The sequence below is a fragment of the Artemia sp. Qi Xiang Cuo genome, chromosome 17 (genome assembly GCF_049724085.1).
Source record: "Artemia sp. Qi Xiang Cuo chromosome 17, ASM4972408v1, whole genome shotgun sequence".
NCBI classification, from domain to species: domain Eukaryota; kingdom Metazoa; phylum Arthropoda; class Branchiopoda; order Anostraca; family Artemiidae; genus Artemia; species Artemia sp. Qi Xiang Cuo.
The window spans coordinates 39,456,067-39,477,745 of record NC_142810.1 but is presented as its reverse complement, the minus strand read 5'-3'; the positions used below and the strand labels follow the sequence as shown (position 1 = coordinate 39,477,745).

The 21,679-nt window shown below is 35.0% G+C and overlaps 1 protein-coding gene across 1 annotated transcript in view; it reads right to left on the bottom strand.

Moving 5' to 3' along the window:
- Nucleotides 1–5,349: 5,349 nt before the first annotated feature.
- The window catches only part of LOC148942185 (guanylate cyclase 32E-like), a 320,081-nt gene continuing 303,751 nt past the window's right edge, over nucleotides 5,350–21,679 (bottom strand). The window contains exon 6 of the mRNA XM_089103388.1: nucleotides 5,350–5,508. Coding sequence (XP_088959514.1) covers nucleotides 5,393–5,508 — 116 coding nt within the window. The 3' untranslated portion in view covers nucleotides 5,350–5,392. The remainder of the gene's footprint in view (nucleotides 5,509–21,679) is intronic.

Genomic DNA, 21,679 nt, shown 5'->3' with positions numbered 1-21,679 from the left:
GGTTTCAGACACCACACACCTATGAACGGCTAAGAAACCTAGCTCAGAAAAGTCAGAAATAGCAAATTACATATCCCAAATCATAGGTTTCAGACAACAAACACCTATGAAAGGCTAAGAAATCCAGCTCAGAAAAGTCAAAATTAGCAATCAACCCACCCCAAACCATAGGTTTCAGACAACAAACACCTATGAAAGGCTAAGAAATCCAGCTCAGAAAAGTCAAAAGTAGCAATCCACCCATCCCAAATCATAGGTTTCATAGAACACACGCATATGAAAGACTAAGAAATCCAGCTCAGAAATGTCAAAAATAGCAAACTACATACCCCAAATCATCGGTTTCAGTCAACACACATCAACGATAGACTAAGAAACCTAGCTCAGAAAAGTCAAAAATAGCAAACTATTCATCCCAAACTATTGGTTTCAGACAAAATTCACCTACGAAATACTAGAAAACCTTAGCTCAGAAAAGCCTGAAATAGCAAACTATACATCCCAAATCATAATTTTCTGACAACGCATACCTATGAAAGGCTAGGAAATCCAGCTCAGAAAAGTCGAAAATAACAAACTACACATCCCAAATCATAGGTTTCAGACACCACACACCTATGAAAGACTAAGAAATCCAACTCAGAAAAGTCAAAAATAACAAACTACATATCCCAAATCATAAGTTTAACTCAACACACATCAACGAAAGGCTAAGAAACCTAGCTCATAAAAGCCTGAAATAGCAAACTACTCATCCCAAACTATTGGTTTCAGACAACATTCACCTAGGAAATACTAGGAAACCTTAGCTCAGAAAAGCCTGAAGTAGCAAACTACACATCCCAAATCATAGGTTTCAGACAACACACATCAACGAAAGACGGGTGCACGGGAGAGCCTTTGTGGGTCTGTGTGTCCCTTGAGGGTAGGTGGTCCTTTGGGAGCTCGGGGGGACCTTTGGGGACCGGTGTATGGGCTTTGGGGGGCTGGGGGTGGCATTTGGGGGTCTGGGTAGGCCTTTGGGGCGCCGGGATGGTCTTTGAGTGCCTGGGGGACATTTGGGGACCGGTGGAGGGCCTTTGGGACCCCGTTGGTCCTTTGGGAGCTCGATGGGCCTTTGGGGACCGGAGGATGGCCTTTGGGACCCAGGGAGGGCCTTTGGGTGCCTGAGGGACATTTGGGGACCGGTGGAGGGCCTTTGTGACCCCGTTGGTCCTTTGGGAGCCCTGGGGGCCTTTGAGGACCAGGGGAGGGCCTTTGGGGCAGTTGGGGGCCGGTGGAGAGCCTTTGGGACCCCTTTGGTCCGTTGGGTGCTCGCTGGGCCGGTGGGGCCCGGAGGAGGGCATGTGGGGGCACCGGGAGGGCCGTTGGGTGCCTGCGGGACCCGAGGTGTCCGGTGGAGGGCCTTTGGGACCCCGTTGGTCCTTTGGGAGCCCCTGGGGGCCGTTGAGGACCAGGGGAGGGCCTGTGGGGCAGTTGGGGGCCGGTGGAGAGCCTTTGGGGGGCACAGGGAGGGCCTTTGGGTGCCTGAGGGACATTTGGGGACCGGTGGAGGGCCTTTGGGGGGCACAGGGAGGGCCTGTGGGTGCCTGAGGGACATTTGGGGACCGGTGGAGGGCCTTTGTGACCCCGTTGGTCCGTTGGGAGCCCTGGGGGGCCTTGGAGGACCAGGGGAGGGCCTTTGGGGCAGTTGGGGGCCGGTGGAGGGCCTTTGGGACCCCGTTGGTCCTTTGGGAGCTCGATGGGCCTTTGGGGACCGGAGGAGGGCCTTTGGGGGGCACAGGGAGGGCCTTTGGAACACAGGGATGGTCTTTGGGGGTCCGGGGGGGGACAGTTGGGAGCCTGGGGGCCTGGGGGTGGCCTTTGGGGGTCTGGGTGGGTCTTTGGGGGCGCCGGTGGCCCTTTGGGAGTTTGGGGGGCTTTGAGGACCGGGGGCTTCCTTCGGGGTGGGGGTAGGAGGATTGGGACCCTTTGGGGTTGGGTTAGAGGACCTCACAAAACTGTTCAAATGAAACTTGTGTATTATAACGACCACACTCAAAACCTCCTCCAAAATCTCTTCAAAATCTTCTTTTAAAATGTCTCTATCTGTTTCGCCGAAATAGTTCCATAACCTGTCTAAAACGGTTTCGCCCAAATAATCCCTAAACGTAAATTCAGCGTGTTCCTTTGTTATTGGCATCTCTGTGCTAACGCATTTCAAATTAATATGAAACCTTCTCGCGCGCTAAAACAATTCATCGCTAAGATGTTTCTTGCCTAATTGTTTCCATGGCCGTGGGTTATTAATATCCTTTGGAGTTCGACCAGTAGAACTGTTCCCGAGGCAAAGACATTAATGATTTTGGATCTATTCCTGGAAAAATGTTTCTAGGTGAAAATTTTTAAAGTCTGACAGATGATGTCATTGATTGATTGATCTGTCAAGAAAGGAAAATTAATTTGTTGTTTCTAAGGGGAATTATTGATTCACGATAGGTGAATTGAGGTCGACAGCACAGGTGTTCTGACTCGTGACAGCACCACGTGGTTTATGGTTTTCCAAGTGAGAAAATTCCTGTTTTTCAAATTCTCACTGACAAAAACCATTAAACATCCATAATTTGATGTTGACAACCATGAAAAACATCAAATAAATTGAACAACACACATATCCATCCAAGAAAACAACCATAAATGTGACAAAATTCATGGTTTTTCAAGTGAGAAAATTCCTGTTTTTTCATTCTCACTGAGAAAACCATAAACCACGTGGTAATGTTCGGATCAATAGGGTCATCTCTACTGCCATCCCGCTCGACCCCCCTTGTTTCGATGAAATTTAACTTTTACTCACGTACTTACTCAAGTCCCCGGCAATCCTCATTGGAAACTTTGGGGCCACTCCTCCTTCTTTTGCGTACATTTGCATTGAAAATATCCCCCAAAAATGTTTTTTTTTCAAAACCTAGGGACGAGGGCAAAATATAGGGGACGGGGATGGGAGGTAAATGCCCGCCCTCTCCCTAAACAATGAAACTACGACATTGGCTCGTGTCCCCACTCCTGATTCTTGATACCCAATATGCATCTTTGAAGCACAGATAACATCTGAACAAAAAACTTTGTCAAACATCTCTTTTCTAGAACCAATATGAATCCCAAAGACCCCCAAAGATCTTAGTCGTTTTGTGGGGAATGTTCAGGGGTCTCAAAAATCGCAGTCCCCATGGAGGCTGGAATCATTAATTGAAAGGCCTAAAAATTACTACTCAAATTAGACGCATCTGAAGTGGCTGGGGTGGATTCCTCCACTGGAATGCTCATTAAAAACGTTAAAACTTCTTCAAATGTACTTTTAGACTCATGAGGACTGTTAAGGGGCTGGCCGATCCTGCTTCAGAGTAGAAAAATATCTCAATTAGGACTTATATAACATTAGAAAGAATAACGTCCAAGGCATATAAGATAAAGGCATATAAGGGGTTTACATCACTTCGATGATTAACCCAGAGAGTATGGATCAAACAGTTCGTGGTAAAGAACTGTAAGTAAGGAGCGACCCGGCTCAATAGTAACCAAAACTCTAAAAAACGGAATTTTGATACCAGTAGATACATCAAAAGAATCGGATTTTATGCTGATTTCAAATATTTAAGTTTCATCAAGATTATCTTACCCATCGAAAGTTACGAGCCCGACAAAATTTGCTTAATTTTCGAAAAAAGGGAGAAAATCCCCATAAAAGTGATAGAATCTTAATGAAAATCAAAACATCATATTCAGCGTATCAGAGAACCCTGCCGTAGAGGTTTCAAGCTCATACCTGCAAAAATCTGGAATTTTGCATTTTTTTTTTTGCGAGAAGGAAGATCACGGATGAGTTTTTTATTTATTTTTTTTTTTTTTTTGTCTTTTTTTTATTATTCTTTTTTCAAGGGGTGATCGTATCAATCCAGTGATCATAAAATATCGCGAGAGGGCTCATTCGAACGGAAATTAAAAGTTCTAGTGTCCTTTTAAGTAACCAAAAAAATTGGAGGGCAACTAGGCCCCCTCCCACGCTCATTTTTTCCCCAAAGTCACGCGATCAAAACATTGAGAAAGCCATTTTGTTCAGAATAGTCGAAAACCTAATATACATGTCTTTTAGGATGACTTAATCCCCCACAGTCCCAGGGAGAAGGGCTCCAAGTTATGAACTTTGCCCATTGTTTACATACAGTATTTGCTACTTGGAAGTATGCAGACGTTATGAGGAGGGATTTTTTTCTGGTGGAGAGGGGGGTTGGAGGAGGAGGTTACGTGGGAGGATCTTTCCATGGAGGATATTGTCACGGGGGAAGGGACATTTCTATGACGGGGGCCGCCGGATTTCCCAGCATTATTTAAAAAAAGATCAGAAATTAAAGAAAAAAACAGGTTTTCTCAACTGAAAGTAAGGAGCAACATTAAAACTTAAAACGAACAGAAACTATTACGTATATGAGGGGTTCTCCCCCTACTCGAGACGTCGCTGTCTACGTTGAATATTTTTTGAAGCTTTTAAAAGATTTATCTATTATAATCAAGACGCCATTGTGGTTCAAGGGCCATTCTTTAAAAATTGAAACAGAATTCGAACTTTAGCGTAGCTAGCGAAGTATTGACTAGGGGAGAACACTCTCATTTACGTAATAAAAATATACGTATATAGAGGTTCGTTACGTAAGTTATTTCGTAAGTTACGTCAGATCAAAATTTCGATAAAGCCATTTAGCCAAAAAGTAAAATTAATATGCAAATTTCATTTCAATTATTCATGTACGGTGAGCCAAAATCGAAGCTGCATTAACTCAAACACATTCAGAAATTAAATAAAAAACAAGTTTTTTTTTAAGTAAGGAGCGAGATTGAAACTTAAAACAAACGGAAATTATTCTGTATATGGAAGGGGCTATCCCCTCCTCAACGCCTCGCTCTTTACGCTAAAGTTTTTTTTTATTGTTTTAACAAATAGAGTTGTGAAAAAGAGTCAAACTTTTTAATGTCGCTCCTTACTTTCAGCTAAAAAAACTTTTTTTTTTATTATTTAATAACTTGTAAGAGTGGGAACTGGCTCTAGTGTTGACAAAAAAAAAAACTGTCTACGCCATGTAATGTTTGGTGACACTTCGAAATTCTTTTTCAGTGGAATAATAAGATCAGTCAATTTAATTAGTGCAATTGGTAAAATAAGGCTAGGAATAAGTGTCTGATCTCAGTTCCTGACAAAAAAAAGTGATTACAAACCCAAAAAAATATCGAGTGTCGCCAAACACTAGATGGTTTTAGTAGTTTTTTGTCGGCATTACAAGTTACCCATACTCTTTGGATTAACCTTTAACTAGCTGTAGGCTATTAACATACTGAATTTAACTAAGGACAGCAGAACCTACCCGTAATCTGGATTCGTGGGATACGAAGGCGTAATCTTCAAAACAGAACGGAATGCTTCAATAGATTGATTCAAGTTCCTCAAATGTGGCTGCAAATGTGGCTCATAATAGTCTGGAATGAAGTATCATTTCATCAGCCTCAGTTATATTAAAATTTTAGATGGCACATAGAAAACTGTCTTCAGGGAGTAATGTCTGATTTCATGAAGACCAGTAAAGAGTCAAATTCGGATTTATCCTTTCGGATTTTATACTAAAATTCGGATCTTCATAATTATTTCATAAAAAAATTCAGATTTTATTTATCTATTAAAGAGTCAATATTCTGTCTTCATAACTTAAAAAAACAAGCCCCCCCCCCTCAACCATCCTGATTGGAAAACTGTCGAATGATTGCAGGCACAATGGCTCAAATAATTGGTTTATTTGAGTAGAATAAAGATAGAAAAATAATAGGCTCGCGTTTGTCAATATACATTATTTGCGTTGTAGCAGTTAATCAAATCATCTGAACTTAAATCATTTACTAATAGGATAAGTGATGTTGTTACTCTCCAAAACTACTATCCATACAGACCCTCAAAGCAAGGGGACAACCAACGATTTATGCAGATGGCACTCATAAAAAATAATATTTGCATGCTCAAATATGCTGTCCAGGTGCATACAGTGACTTATTGATTTGACTAATTCTAAAATTTGACTTGGAAGACAAGAAGAAAAACTCAGTTTATATTGTGTGCCTCGAGTAAAAAATAAATAAAGCAATCTTTCACTTTTAAGGTCTAATTCGGATTGATCTGAAATACCCTCGAAGATGAAATAAAATAAAAGCTCGACTCCCCCCCTACAGATGGTCCAAAATTAGTCCTAATAATACAATTCATTTTTGCATTAAGTCTCGTGATAACGCTATTCTTCTTTGTTAAAACGGGTTTCTGCGTTTTCAGCTATTACCAATTTAGTGTGGCCTCAGTGAGAGCAATATATATACGAACATATTATTTAAGATGATTTTTAAAAGTAGATAACAATGGAAGAAAGCATAATGATCTCAATAATAGAAACATACTGCATGTTATAGAGTTTGGTTGTTTTCAAGTTCCAGTTCCAAGCTTCATAAAAAAAAACTTTTACAAACATTTAGTAAATAGCTATCCCAGAATAGTTGGAAATAAAGACTTTTGGTAACGGTTGGTCGGAGTTGAGGCCATGGAACTTTAGTTAGCATTAGGTTCAGAGTAAGGAATGTTAGAAATGGGGACTTGTTAGAAAATGTTCTAGCGGAAATTTATAAGGAATTTTTAAGCAAAAAAAGTTCATTAAGGGCCGGGAAAAATCTTCAGTAGTTACCGTTTTTCATTTATAGAAATTGGTACAATCCCATTATATGTGCCTTTCTAAAAAGTCAACTTTGGTTAATGCTAATAAAATAAAATAGGATGACTATATAATAGTTTAGAAACAAATTTGGGCTATATATTTGCACATTAGGGGGGGAGGGTAAAGCAGTGCATATATTAAATACGTAACCTAACCTAACCTAGGTACCCTTCCCCCCTAAAATAAAAAAAAACACAGTTTAATATTGTACACGCAATGAAAACCTTGCTATCATTGCCTGCTTTACAACAGTTAAGACGTCACAAAAAGGGTTTTATCATTGCCAGTCTCTAGTGATTAAGCCGAGAGGCCCATGTAATGGGATTGTACCTAAAAATTTAGTTGTTTTAGGGTTTTATTTTAGTTTTTGTATATTCCCAAGGTTATATCTGAGAACATCTAGGGCGGGAGTGGGGGGTTGTGGATTGTCAGAAAAGCGACCATGATGGAAATAGCATAACATAAGGGAACTATTGGTACAACTTTTGTTAGTTTAACATGTTTCGGTACTTCCTCGTTAGCTAGTACACACTCAAGAATTGAAGTTAGGTTAATCTAATGAAATATACCGCAATATGTTGAAAATATAATAGTTTGTCACCATTCCGCATCCGAATTGAAATTACTAATAGTAGTTCTCAAGTATTGCTCAGACATGTTTTATCACAATAATGGGCTACACTAATATCTGTGTCACATTCGACCAGCTTCTTGTTTTCCGTAGCAAGTGCGAATGTATTCACAACATTATCAACTTCTTCAACAGACGTAGTCAACGACGTAGTATCTAGATGTAGGCCTACTCAAATTCGTTCATTTTAAAATGAACTGGTGAGCTTTATGGCCACGAGAGATCTCAAAATTGCGGACATCTACAGTTGATGAACAGCTGAATCGCTATCAGTCGAAAAATCCCCGAATCTCAGCCATTTGATTCCAAGTTGTTCAATTACTTCCCTTTATGTACACAATATTGATCTCAATTCTTCTTTTTTGAAAAGAAATGAAAACAAACTGCTTTTTGTGTTGTATTACACTTCTTTATAACCATTTTATTCACTTCATTATAGCAGGAGCTCCTACTCACCATAAAGAAACAGCTGCAGTGAGTAGCATCCACAACCTCCCTACCTACATTGAGCTGTCCCAGTCTTGGCAGAGCAACACATTTAAACATATTTAGGTACACATCACTATCTACCTCGTCACGGCATCCTACGTGCACGTTTGGATACAGTAACATCATAAATTACCCTTTAACCATGCTTAAAATTTCTTGCAAAAATAATCTAAACTGAAACGTTTAAAACACATCACTTTTAGTCTAAACCTCCGATAAATCTTTTGTTCTGAGAATTGAGCGATACAATATTCAAGGCTAGGAATCAAAGTATGTCCTCCAACTTCTGGGAATCAAAATCATAAAATACCTCAAAGCAATCGATAAAAAGCAAAAACCAAGACGATAAATTCGATCAATATTTGCTCATATTTATATTGTAATTGACATACCCACTTTATAGTTGCTCGATTTCAGTGGGAAAATCAAAAATTTAACTACTTTGAAACAAAAAAGCAAAAACCACAAGACAACCATAATTAAGACATGACTATTTACAGATTTTGGCAGGCAGATCAAACGCAGTCAAGTGAAGAACAGCCATTCATTTAATTGAGAATATGTATGGTAAAGAAATTAATAATAAATAATAATTAAAATCTGTTAGATTGAAATGTTTCTTCTGGATTTAATTAAAATCTGTTAGATTGAAATGTTTCTTCTGGATTTTTGAATCAAGTATCAGCTACCTAGATGGGACAGATGGGCTGTTAGACTGGTAGAAGGGCTGTTAAATAGAAATGTTTCTTCTGGATTTTTGAATCAAGATTCAGCTACCTAGGTGGGACAGACGGGTGGAAGGGCTCTTAGATAGAAATGTTTCTTCTGGATTTTTGAATCAAGTATAAGCTACCTAGATGAACCATTAGAAGACTATGAGCTTACTAAACAAAAAACTATATATATATATATATATATATATATATATATTATATATATATATATATATATATATATATATATATATATATATATATATATATATATATATATATATATATATATATATATATATATATATATATATATATATATATATATAGTAATAATATAGAATAATTATTTTATATATAATATATTATTTAATATAATCAACCTCCCGGAAAAAAAAGGTGGCCTAAAAATTTAGCATATTCGTGTTTTCTAAACAGCACCCCTCCCCCCCTCCTTGAAAATTCCTCCCCGACATTTTACTCTGTAAAAGATCAGCTGATCGGCATAGGTTGAGAGAAACAGGTCTCTTGCAAAACTTTCGGCAAAGCATTCTTAGCCAAGTTATAAGAAACAATTCTGAATAATTTTTAAAATCCTTAATAATTATTTTTTCTGTCTCACAAAACCACTGAAAGCTGTTTTTGAAAATATGAAACATAGAACTGTAACACATACTTTTCGAATAATGTGACTGAGCTTACATTAAAATAATACTGGAAAATATAGTTTTATTCAAGAATATTATAATTAATTCAATAAGGTTTTCTTATTCTTCATAAAAGATAGTTAACAGTGACTGCCATAACGTATCAATTAACACCGCGATACCGAAAAAATGGTAAAGTAGCAGCATTGCTATTTAAGAATTGGACAGGGAATTACTGAAATTTAAATTAATTCCCAAAAGCGAGAATATAACGTTACCATCTGATATGCCAGAATTTATAAGGATGCAAAGATAGTATCAAAATTTCCAAACATAGAAATATTATTACGAATGCAATTACTTTGCTTACATCGAAATCAACTGATGGAAGGTCACTCACCATTAAAACGTATAAGAAATTAAAAAAAAATTACTGACTCAAGCAAAACTAAATTCTGCAGCTAAAAAAAGAAGAAGTGCCTGAAAAATTGCTGTCTGCAGGAGATGACCGAACAAAATGCTTCGAGCGATGGTAATTACAGGAAAGTAATTGATCATTTTTCTGAATTAGAAAATCGGAAAAAACAAATTTAATACACAATTTATTTCGTATTAATGTATATAAAGACATCTAATATGTAATGTTAAGCATTTACATTCATTATAAGCAAACCACGCAAATTTTAATAGAAAAACTAAATATTTACTGTAGCGTAATAGATATTTTTTAGTAATGCATTAATTTTTTAATTGTTCATTTGATTTATTTTTTTCTTTATTTCGTGTGCTAGAGAGAGACCATGTTTTCAATCCATATCTATTATGTATTATTTAGACCATCAACAGGGGCGTCGTTTGTGGGTGGCAAGAGGGGCAGTTGCCCCCCCCCCCCAGTAATATGGATGAAAAAATATTATACATACCATGCCCTTTGACTATCCAGATATGGACCTCTCTTGCCCCCCCCCCCCCCAAAAAAAAAAAAACATGCTGGAGATTTGCCCCAGACCATCATGATGATGCTGCTTGCTGCAGAGCTAATCTAAAAACTGTGATCTGATGCTATTGAACAGGTAATTTCTCCAGAGTGTATGACAGCTGTTTTTGGATGCTCCCAAGAGACTATGCTTTTTTTTCTCTTTTTTTCTAAAGCCAAGTGACTATATTTTGTTACAGAGATTGCATGTAGTCAAAAGGTTTCAATAAAAGGTGATAATTTTTATACACAGTATAAGTACACTGTTTTGCCTAAGATACAGGGGAGCAAGTCAGAAATCTTAGGAAAAATTTTCCCTTTTTCAAGAGGGGCAAGGGACTTAGAGTTTTGAGGTAAGAGGGAAAACTTGTTTTCCTTCCGTCCTCAAAACTGTTCCGTGCTGTGACTTTTCCCTTTTTATTTCTTTCGTCCGAAAAACTCTTTGGCTGGTATTTGAAATCAGTAGAAATTTTTAGATTAGGATATTATGATGAAGCAACGCACCTCAGCCCACAAAAGCTCATTGGCTCCACACCCCAAAACAATAATATAGCACCAATAGCTGCTGGATTGTTGGAGCCCCCTCGAGCGAGAGATTTCGAGATAAGGCCTGCAAATCTTTTATTTATACACATTCTATAGAAGAGCCTTACTTGGTAGAATCAAGATATCCACCATTCGTTTCCTTCATCTCAAAACCCCATCCATCAGCTGTAAATCGGCTAAGTTAGGCAGCACTCGTCTCTCAAAAGCGAGGAAACAGTCACCCATTATTCATCAGCTACCAGCGGTGGACAGCATTTGATCCTCGGAACCGGTACTAGCGAAGGAGCTTGTGTCTCCAACCTCAACCCAAACAATTGGAGCAAGTGTCCAAGAACCATAACAGCAGGGAGATGTTCAAAATCCCGAAAGAAGTAACATGAAAAGCTCCTCTATCGCACGACACACTTAAAGACAAGTCTTGAGAATTCATCAGTAGTATGTTACCTTATACTTCTATGGAAGCTATAGCCACTACTCTTTTCTTCTTTATTGGTTTAATATCATGAAGAAGGTTTAACGGTGATTCCGTAGATATGATAGTTTGATTCTATGGAAGCTCTACACCTTTTCAAAGAGAGTGAGTATCCTCTCACACCTGTTCCATTTCTTTGAAGTATGTGCTATCAGACTGGTTTCTGATTTTTTGGACAATTCCCTTAACTCGAGAGTAGTTTGTTATTAATGCGTTGCTAATTAAAAAATTGGATGCTACACTCAGAACTGTTTGATTGACATATGCTGTTGAAACATTTTGCGTAAAAGCTAACTATATTTGCAAAAAGGGATAAGGGAGTCGCAAATTGGACTGTACGAACGATCTTATTTGGATAATAAGGAAAAAACAGAGCGATATAACATTTGCGAATTAGAAAATATGAAGGTGGAGAAAAAAGGGTTAAACCGATTAGCAGTAAAGGTAACCTCAAAAAGCATGTTAACTCATAGGTTATTTATTATAAACTTGGAACAATATCAATCTATGGAAATGGTTAACGATGATAAAATGATCTTAGGACTTGACCTAGCTTTACTTCTTCGATGTGGTCTGTATAATACACAAGTGGTGTTTGAACAGGGTTGGCAATTTAAAATAGAGTTGAACGTTATAGTATACTAAAAAGTTGATAATAAGAGAGATGTAGATGGCAAGAACAGATTTTTAATAATGAAATTCAGAACAAACCTTAGAAATCCTTGCAAATCAATCAGTAAGGTGTATGTGGGTACGAACCATCAAGGACCATAAGCACCAACGACCCTAACCACCAGACCTCAACCTCCCAAAGGTCCCCTATCCCAAAACTCGAAGGGCGCCCCCTCCCTCCAGCTTTTTGCCCCCCCCCCATTTTTTTAGTTTTTTTTTAAGTTTTTTTTAACTATTTTTTATTATTTTTTTAACAAGATATATTTTTTTCAGCTTTTTTTACATGTCTTCGAATGAGATGAAACATACTTAAAACAAAAAAAAAATCACATTTAATATTTTCCAAACTCAAAATGAGAATGGTATAGACATGTTAGCCATGACCTTTACTATTAGAAAAATAATGTTTGTAGTAGCCGTTTTTTTTATTGGACAAATTTTTTTTTGGACTTCGAAATTATTCAACTCTTTTTAAGTATCTTAAAATGACATGAAATATGCTTATAGCTATGACAATTGTACTCTATGCATGCTCAGAGACACGATACGGCTTTCTCATTGGTACTTTATGATAGATGATCAACACCATCTAGTTTATTACATGTTATAAATCAGTATATCTTATGCAGTGGAACGAAAAATACCTGTCATATCTTTAAAAAAAAGTGATGATGGAGCATTTCTATAAATTGTGTTCACGTGACAATGTTATTGTAGAACTGAATGCCGACAAGGAGAAGTATTTAAACTATGAAACAAGTGCAAGCGATAGCACTATTGGAAATGTATGCATGCATTGTCATGACAATAAGGAATTAAATTTATTTGGAGTACCGAAAAAATTCAAATCTTATGTTGGTGGAAAAGCAAGATTGAGATCTCCAGAGATGATTACACTCAAAGAGAATGCCAACATAAAAATAATCGTTAATGATAGAGTACAACTCCTTGCTACTGTTGCAGGTAACAAATTACCTACTGATACATCCTATCGTCAGCTTTAGGGTATTAGCATTCAACGGAAGGTCAAAAAAAGAAAGGCCTACTCTTCTACTAATATCATAAACCATATCTTGTCTACGTGTCGGAACTGTTACCTGTGTAAAAATAATGTGATAATAGACAGTGAAACTACCAGAAAAATAAAAAGGGCATTGGTAGAAAATATCACTATGGAATATAAAGATGAATCGATGAAAAACAAAGTACCAGCAAACGTTACCGCCATTGATCAAACAGTCAATGAACCAAATAATACCAAAGACAAAAAGCATATTGAGCCTGTCGATGACACACCAGTAAAAATTGTGTATGACTCAAAATGGAATAATGATTATTCTACTGATTACAAACTAAGAGAAGACAATAGCTACAATATCAAGAGAGAGCATGGTGAACTATTTTATGAAACAGATTCAAAATGTCCAAAGTTGATCATTGATATTAATAATGCATCATAATATATTTTTGTATTAATAATCTACATAGCATTATTTCATTAAAAATATATTATGCATTACATTGTTATGTGTTTATTATTTTTAGAGTAAGCTAGCATATAAAACGTTTAGAATGCCTATTAAAACATCGGAGATGTAAGAAAAGGAATTTGCTTACATCTATTGTCAGACACATAGGATAACATTGACAAAATATAGGTATCAGAATGAATAAATTCTTTATTAACATCAGTTGTTGGATATGTCATTATGAAAAAATTGTAAGTAAGTAGGTAACAAACTCTTTCTTGAATTCACCTCTTGGACACATAATAAAGAAATTTAATTCAGGAAATTATGAAAAAAATTGAACAAATTCTTTATTAACATTCTTTATCGATTGAATTCGTTTCCATCAATATCCTTTGTCAGATACATCGAATAAAATTGACAAAATGTAAATATAAGGGTGAATAAATACTTTATCAACATCCTTTATCGGATAAGTTGGATAAAATTGACAAAATCTAAGTTAGAGTGATTAAAATCTAAGTATCAGAGTGATTAAATTCCATATCAACATTCCTTTCTCGGATACATGGGATAAATTTACTAAATCTAAGTATCAGAGTGAATAAATGCTTTATCATCATCATTTGTCGGGTATATCAGATAAAATTGACAAAATCTAAGTATCAGATTAATTAAAATCTATATCAACATCCATTTCTCGAATATATGGGATAAAATTGACAAAAGCTAAGCGTCAGAGTGAATAATTTTTTTTATTAACATCTTTTGTCAGATACTACGAATATAGTTGAAAACACCTTAGTATTCGCGTGAATAAATGCTAAATCCGCAGCTTATGTTAAATATGCTGAATGACATTGTCAGAATCTAACTGTCATAGTGTATAATTTTTTTTTATCAGCACATTTTGTCAATGACATCAAATAAATTTGACAAAGTCTAAAAATCAAATACAATAAATTCTGTATTACTATCGATTTCTCGAATGCATGGGATAAAATTGACAACATCTAAGTGTCAGAGTGAATAATTTTTTTTTATCAAAATATTTGGTAAAATTCAACGAATATAATTGACAAAATATAAATATCAGATTGACTAAATTCTATATCAGGATCATTTGTTGGATATGCTGGATAAAATTGGCAAAAGCTAAGTGTCAGAGTGAATAAATTTTTTATCAACATCTTTTGTCAAATACATCAAATATAATTGACAAAATCTAAGTATCAGAGTGATTAAATGCTTTATCAGCATCCTTTGTCGCATATCTCGGATAAAATCTAAGTATCAGAGTGATTAAATTCTATATCAACATCCCTTTCTCGGATACAAGGGATAAAATTGACAAAATCTAAGTGTCAGAGTGAATAGTTTTTTTTCTATCAACATCTTTTGTCAGATAAAACGAATATAATTGACAAAATCTAAAATATCCGATTGATTAAATTATATGTCAGCATCCTTTGTCGGTTATGCTGGTTAAAATTGACAAAAGCTAAGTGTCAGAGTGAATCAATTTTTTTTATCAGCATCTTTTATCAAATACATCAAATATAATTGACAAAATGTAAGTATCAGAGTGAATAAATACTTTGTCAACATCCTTTGTTGGATATGTCAGATAAAATCTAAGTATCAGAGTGATTAAATTCTATATCAACATCCCTTTCTCGGATACATGGGATAAAATTGACAAAATCTAAGTATCAGAGTGAATAATTTTTTTTATTACCATCTTTTGTCAGATACAACGAATATAATTGACAAAATCTAAGTATCAGAGTGAATAAATTTTTCCTATCAACATCTTTTGTCAGATACATCGGATAAAATTGACTAAATCTAAGTATCTGATTGAATAAATTCTTTATCAACATCCTTTCTCAGATACGTTGGATAACATTGTCAAAATATATGTATTAGAGTGGATAAATTCTTTATCAACTTCCCTTTGTCTGATACATCAGATAACATTCACAAAATCTGTGTATTAGAATGAATAAATTCATTATCATCATCCTTTGTCGGTTACGGTGGATAAAATTGACAAATCTAACTATCAGAGGGAATAAATTCATTATCAACATCTTTTATCAGATACAACAAATATAATTGACAAAATCGAATCGTCGGAGTGAATAAGTTTTTTTATCAACATCCTGTGCCAGTTACATCGGATAAAATTGACAAAATCTAAGTATCAGAGTGATTAAATTCCATATCAACATCCGTTTCTCGGATAGATGGGATAGAATTGAAAAAAACTAAGTATCAGAGTAAATAAATGCCTTATCAAGATCCTTTAAATGCATTATCAACATCAATTGTCGGCTATATCGGATAAAATTGACGAAATCTAAGTATCGGATTGATTAAATTCTATATCAACATCCCTTTCTCGAATACATGGGGTAGAGTTGACAGAATCTAAGTATTAGAGTGAAAACATTTTTTTTATCAACATCCTTTGTCAGATACATCGAATAAAATTTGACAAAATCTAAATATCAGAGTAAATAAATGCTTTAACAACATCCTTTACATGATATGTCGGATAAAATTGACAAAATCTAAGTATCAGAGTGATTTAATTCTATATCAACATCCTTTTCTCAGATACATAGGATAAAATTGACAAAATCTAAGTGTTAGAGTGAATAAACTTTTTATCAACATCCTTTGCCAGATACATCGGATAAAATTAACAAAATCTAAGTGTCAGAGTGAATAAATACTTTATCAACATCCTTTATCGTATATGTCAGATAAAATTGACAAAATCTAAGTATCAGAGTGATTAAAGTCTAAATATCAGAATGATTAAATTCAATATCAACATCCCTTTCTCGGATACATGGGATAAAATTGACAAAATCTAAATATCAGAGTGGATAAATGCTATATCAATATCCTTTAAATGCATTATCAACATCATTTGTCGGGTATATCGGATAAAATTGACAAAATCTAAGTATCAGATTTATTAAATTCTATATTAACATCCCTTTCTCGAATACATGGGATAAAACTCACAAAAGGTAAGTGTCAGAGTGAATAATTTTTTTTATCAACAGCTTTTGTCAGATACATCAAATATAATTGTCAAAATCTAAGTATCAGAGTGAATAGCTTTATCAGCATCCTTTTTCGGATATCCCGGATAAAATCTGAGCATCAGAGTGATTAAATTCTATATCAACATCCTTTTCTCGGGTACATGGGATAAAATTGACAAAATCTAAGTATCAGAGTGAATAGTTTATTTTTATCAACATCTTTTATCACTTACAACGAATATAATTGACAAAATCTAAATATCAGAGTGAATAAATGCTTTATCAGCATCCTTTGTCGAATATGTTGAATAAAATTGACAAAATCTAAGTATCAGAGCGAATAAATGCTTTATCAGCATTCTTTTGTCGGATATGTCGGATAAAATTGACAAAATCTAAGTGTTAGAGTGAATGATTTTTTTTTATGAACTTCCTCTGTCAGATACATCAGATAAAATTGACAAAATCTAAGTATCAGATTGAATAAATTCTTTGTCAAAATCATTTATCGGATATGTCAGATAAAATTGACAAAATCTCAGTACCAGAGTGAATAAATACATTATCAACATCATCTTTCAGATACGTAAGATAAAATTGAAAAATCTAAATATCAGATTGAATAAATGCTTTATCAACATCCCTTTCTCGGATACATGGGATAAAATTGACAAAATCTAAATACCAGAGTGAATAAATGCATTATCAACATCATTTGTCGGCTATATCGGATAAAATTGAAAAATATCTAAGTATCAGATTGATTAAATTCTATATCAACATCCCTTTCTCGAATATATGGGATAAAATTGACAAAATCTAAGTATCAGAGTGAATGAATGCATCACATGACAGATACAGATACGCTTAGAGTGGCGCGCGCACCACTCTAAGCAAACATAGATCAACTCAACTTTTTGGATATCTCTCTCACTATGAATGTGTGTCTGACCGCCACTCTAAGTGAACCACCACTCTAAGTCAGGGCGCCACTCTAAGTGAACCTAAATTAACTAAACTTCTTGAATATCTCTCTCACTATGACTGTGTGTCTGAGCGGGTGTGCTGCCTTCTATAACCGATTTAACCTAAATTCAACGTAACGAGGCATGAAGTCAAAATGAATAGAACTTGTATTTTATGACTGTTATCTGATGTATCCGATAAAAACTCCGAAAACGAATTTATTCTTTCTGGTACTTAGATTTTACCAATTTTATCTGATGTATCTGTCATGTGATGTTGATAATGTATTTAAGGGATGTTGATAAAGCATTTATTCACTCTGATACTTAGATTTTTTCAATTTTCTCCCATGTATCCGAGAAAGGGATGTTGATATAAAATTTAATAACTCTGATACTTAGATTTTGTCAATATTATCCCATGTATTCGAGAAATGGATGTTGATATAGAATTTAATCAATCTGATACTTAGATTTTGTCAATTTTATCCGATATACCCGACAAATGATGCTGATAAAGCATTTATTCAATCTGATTCATAGATTTTGTTAATTATATTTGATTTATCTGACAAAAGATGTTGATAAAAAAATTTATTCAATCTGACACTTAGATTTTGTCAATTTCATCCAACATATCCGACAAAGGATGTTGATAAAGCATTTATTCGCTCTGATACTTAGATTTTGTCAACTATATTCGTTGTATCTGACAAAAGATGTTAATAAAAAAATTAGTCCCTCTGACGCTTAGCTTTTGTCAATTTTATCCCATGTATTCGAGAAATGGATGTTGATATAGAATTTAATCAATCTGATACCTAAAATTTGTCAATTTTATCTGATGTACCCGACAAATAATGATGATAAAGCATTTATTCACTCTGATACTTAGATTTAGTAAATTTTATCCCATGTATCCGAGAAAGGGATGTTGATATGGAATTTAATCACTCTGATACTTAGATAGTAATCACTCTGATACTTAGATTTCGTCAATCTTATCTGACATATTCGATAAAGGATGTTGATAAAGTATTTATTCACTCTGGTATTTACATTTTGTCAATTTTTTTCGATGCATCTGACAAAGGATGTTGATGGAAGCGAATTCAATCGATAATGAATGTTAATAAAGAATTTGTTAAATTTTTTTCATAATTTCCTGAATTAAATTTCTGTATTGTGTATCCAAGAGGTGAATTCAAGAAAGAGTTTGTTACTTACTTACTTACAATTTTTTCCTAATGACATTTCCAACAACTGATGTTAATAAAGAATTTATTCATTCTGATACTTAGATTTTGTCAATGTTATCCCAAGTGTCTGACAATAGATGTATGCAAATTCCTTTTCTTACAACTCCGATGTTTTAATAGACATTGTAAACGTTTGATATGCTAGCTTACTCTAAAAATAATGAACACATAACAATGTAATGCATAATATATTTTTAATGAAATTATGCTATGTAGAATATTAATACAAAAATATATTATATTACATTATTAATATCAATCATCAACTTTTGACATTTTGAATCTGTTCCATAAAATAGTTCACCATGTTCTCTCTTGATATTGTAGCTATTGTCTTCTCTTAGTTCGTAATCAGTAGAATAATCATTATTCCATTTTGAGTCATACACAACTTTTACTGGTGTGTCATCGACAGGCTCAATATGCTTTTCGTCTTTGGCATTATTTGATTCATTGACTGGTTGATCAATGGCTGTAACGTTTGCTGGTACTTTGTTTTCCATCGATTCATCTTTATATTCCATAGTGATATTTTCTACCAATGCCATATTTTCTGGCAATTTCACTGTCTATTATCACATTATTTTTACACAGGTAACAGTTTCGACACGTAGACAAGATATGGTTTATGATATTAGTAGAAGAGTAGGCCTTTCTTTTTTTGACCTTCCGTTGAATGCTAATACCCGAAAGCTGACGATAGGATGTATCAGTAGGTAACGTGTTACCTACAACAGTAGCAAGGAGTTGTCCTCTATGATTAACGATTATTTTTATGTTGGCATTCTCTTTGAGTGTAATCATCTCTGGAGATCTCAATCTTGCATATCCACCAACATAAGATTTGAATTTTTTCGGTACTCCAAAGAAATTTAATTCCTTATTGTCATGACAATGCATGCATACATTTCCAATAGTGCTATCACTTGGACTTGTTTCATAAATTAAAAACTTCTCCTTGTCGGCATTCAATGCTACAATAACATTGTCATATGAAGACACTTTATTAAAATTCTCCATCATCACTTTTTTTTTTAAAGATATGACATGTGTTTATCGTTCTACTGCGTAAAAAATGCTGATTTAATACATGCAATAAAATAGATATTGTCGATAACCCTCCATAAAGTACCAGTGGGAAAGCTGCATCATGTCTCCGATCAAGCATAGAGTACAATTGTTAGAGCCGTAAGCATATTTTATGTCATTTTAAGATACGTAAAAAAAGTTGAATAATTTCGAAGTCCAAAAAAAAACTTGTCCAATAAAAAAAAAGTGCTACTACAAACATTATTTTTCTAATAGTAAAGGTCATGACTAACATGTCTATACCATTCTCATTTTGAGGTTGGAAAATATTAAATTTGATTTTTTCTTTTTTTAAGTGTTTCATCTCATTCGAAGACATTTAAAAAAAAGGTGAAAAAAATATATCATGTTAAAAAAAAAATAAAAAAAAGTTATAAAAAAAAACTTCAAAAAAAATTCAAAAAAAAGGGACAAGGGGCCAATCAGGTGGAGGAAGGGGCGCCCTTCGAGTTTGGGGATAGGGGACCTTTGGGAGGCTGAGGTCTCTGGTGGTTAGGGTCGTTGGTGCTTATGATCTTTGATGGTTCGTACTCACATACACCTTACTACTTGATTTGCAAGGATTTCTAAGGTTTGTTCTGAATTTCATTATTAAAATTCTTTTCTTGTCATCTACATCTCTCTTAGTATCAACGTTTTAGTATACTATAACGTTAAACTCTATTTTAAATTGACAACACTGTTCAAACGCCACTTGTGTATTATACAGAACACATCGAAGAAGTAAATCTAGGTCAAGTCATAAGACCATTTTATCATTGTTAACCATTTCCATAGATTGATATTGTTCCAAATTACTAATAAATAAGCTATGAGTTAACATGCTCTTCGAGGTTACCTTAACTGCTAATCGGTTTAACCTTTTTTTCTCCACCTTCATATGATCCAATTCGCAAATGTTATCTAGCTCTGTTCTTCCCTATTATTCAAATAAGATCGTTCGTACAGTCCAATTCGCAAATCCCTTATCCCTTTTTGCAAATATAGTTAGCTTTTACGCAAAAAGTTTCAACAGCATATGTCAATCAAACAATTCTGAGTGTAGCATCCAATTTTTTAATTAGCAACGACACATCAATAACAAACTACTGTCGAAATAAGGCAATTATCCAAAAAATCAGAAACCAGTCTGATAGCACATACTTCAAAGAAATGGAACAGGTGTGAGAGGATACTCACTCTCTTTGAAAAGGTGTAGAGCTTCCATAGAATCTAAACTATCATATCTACGGAATCACCGTCAAACCTTCTTCATGATATTAAACCAATAAAGAAGAAAAGAGTAGTGGCTATAGCTTCCATAGAAGTATAAGGTAACATACTACTTTCATCCAATCAGAATATGGACGTTAGGGACGCTAGAGAGACCATTTTCCAGAGCTGCTGAATTCTGTCAGATCCCCGTGCAATCTATCCCGTTTGAAATTATTCCTATAAAATGGTTTCCTCATACACCATACACCCCCTCTCCAGTATGACAGATGTACTAAAGGCGCTCAGGCACATGAAGGCACATACATAATCATGAGAGGATGTCACCCTTCCAAAATTTGAAATACCTCACCAGCTCTTCGATGCCGTTTAATCGATTTATTTTTTTTTGCAGGATAGACGACAAGGACTTCTGCAAAAGACTGAAAAGTTAGATCTTCGTTCCAATCTACAAAAGAGAAGACAAAGCCATCTGCATAAACAACAGGGTATCTCCCTGATGGAAATTATTTTGCATCATTCATTTAATCGATTCACAAAAGCACGAGACGATTTACTTCGTCCTTAACGCAAAGGCTTCTGACCGGGCAGAGGCTGCCCACAAAGAATATTGACAAATTGCTTAACCCTACAGAAGCACAGCAGATTTTGTCAACCTCTTGTATCGACTTAGTGACTGCCTTCGAATCTCTCGTCAG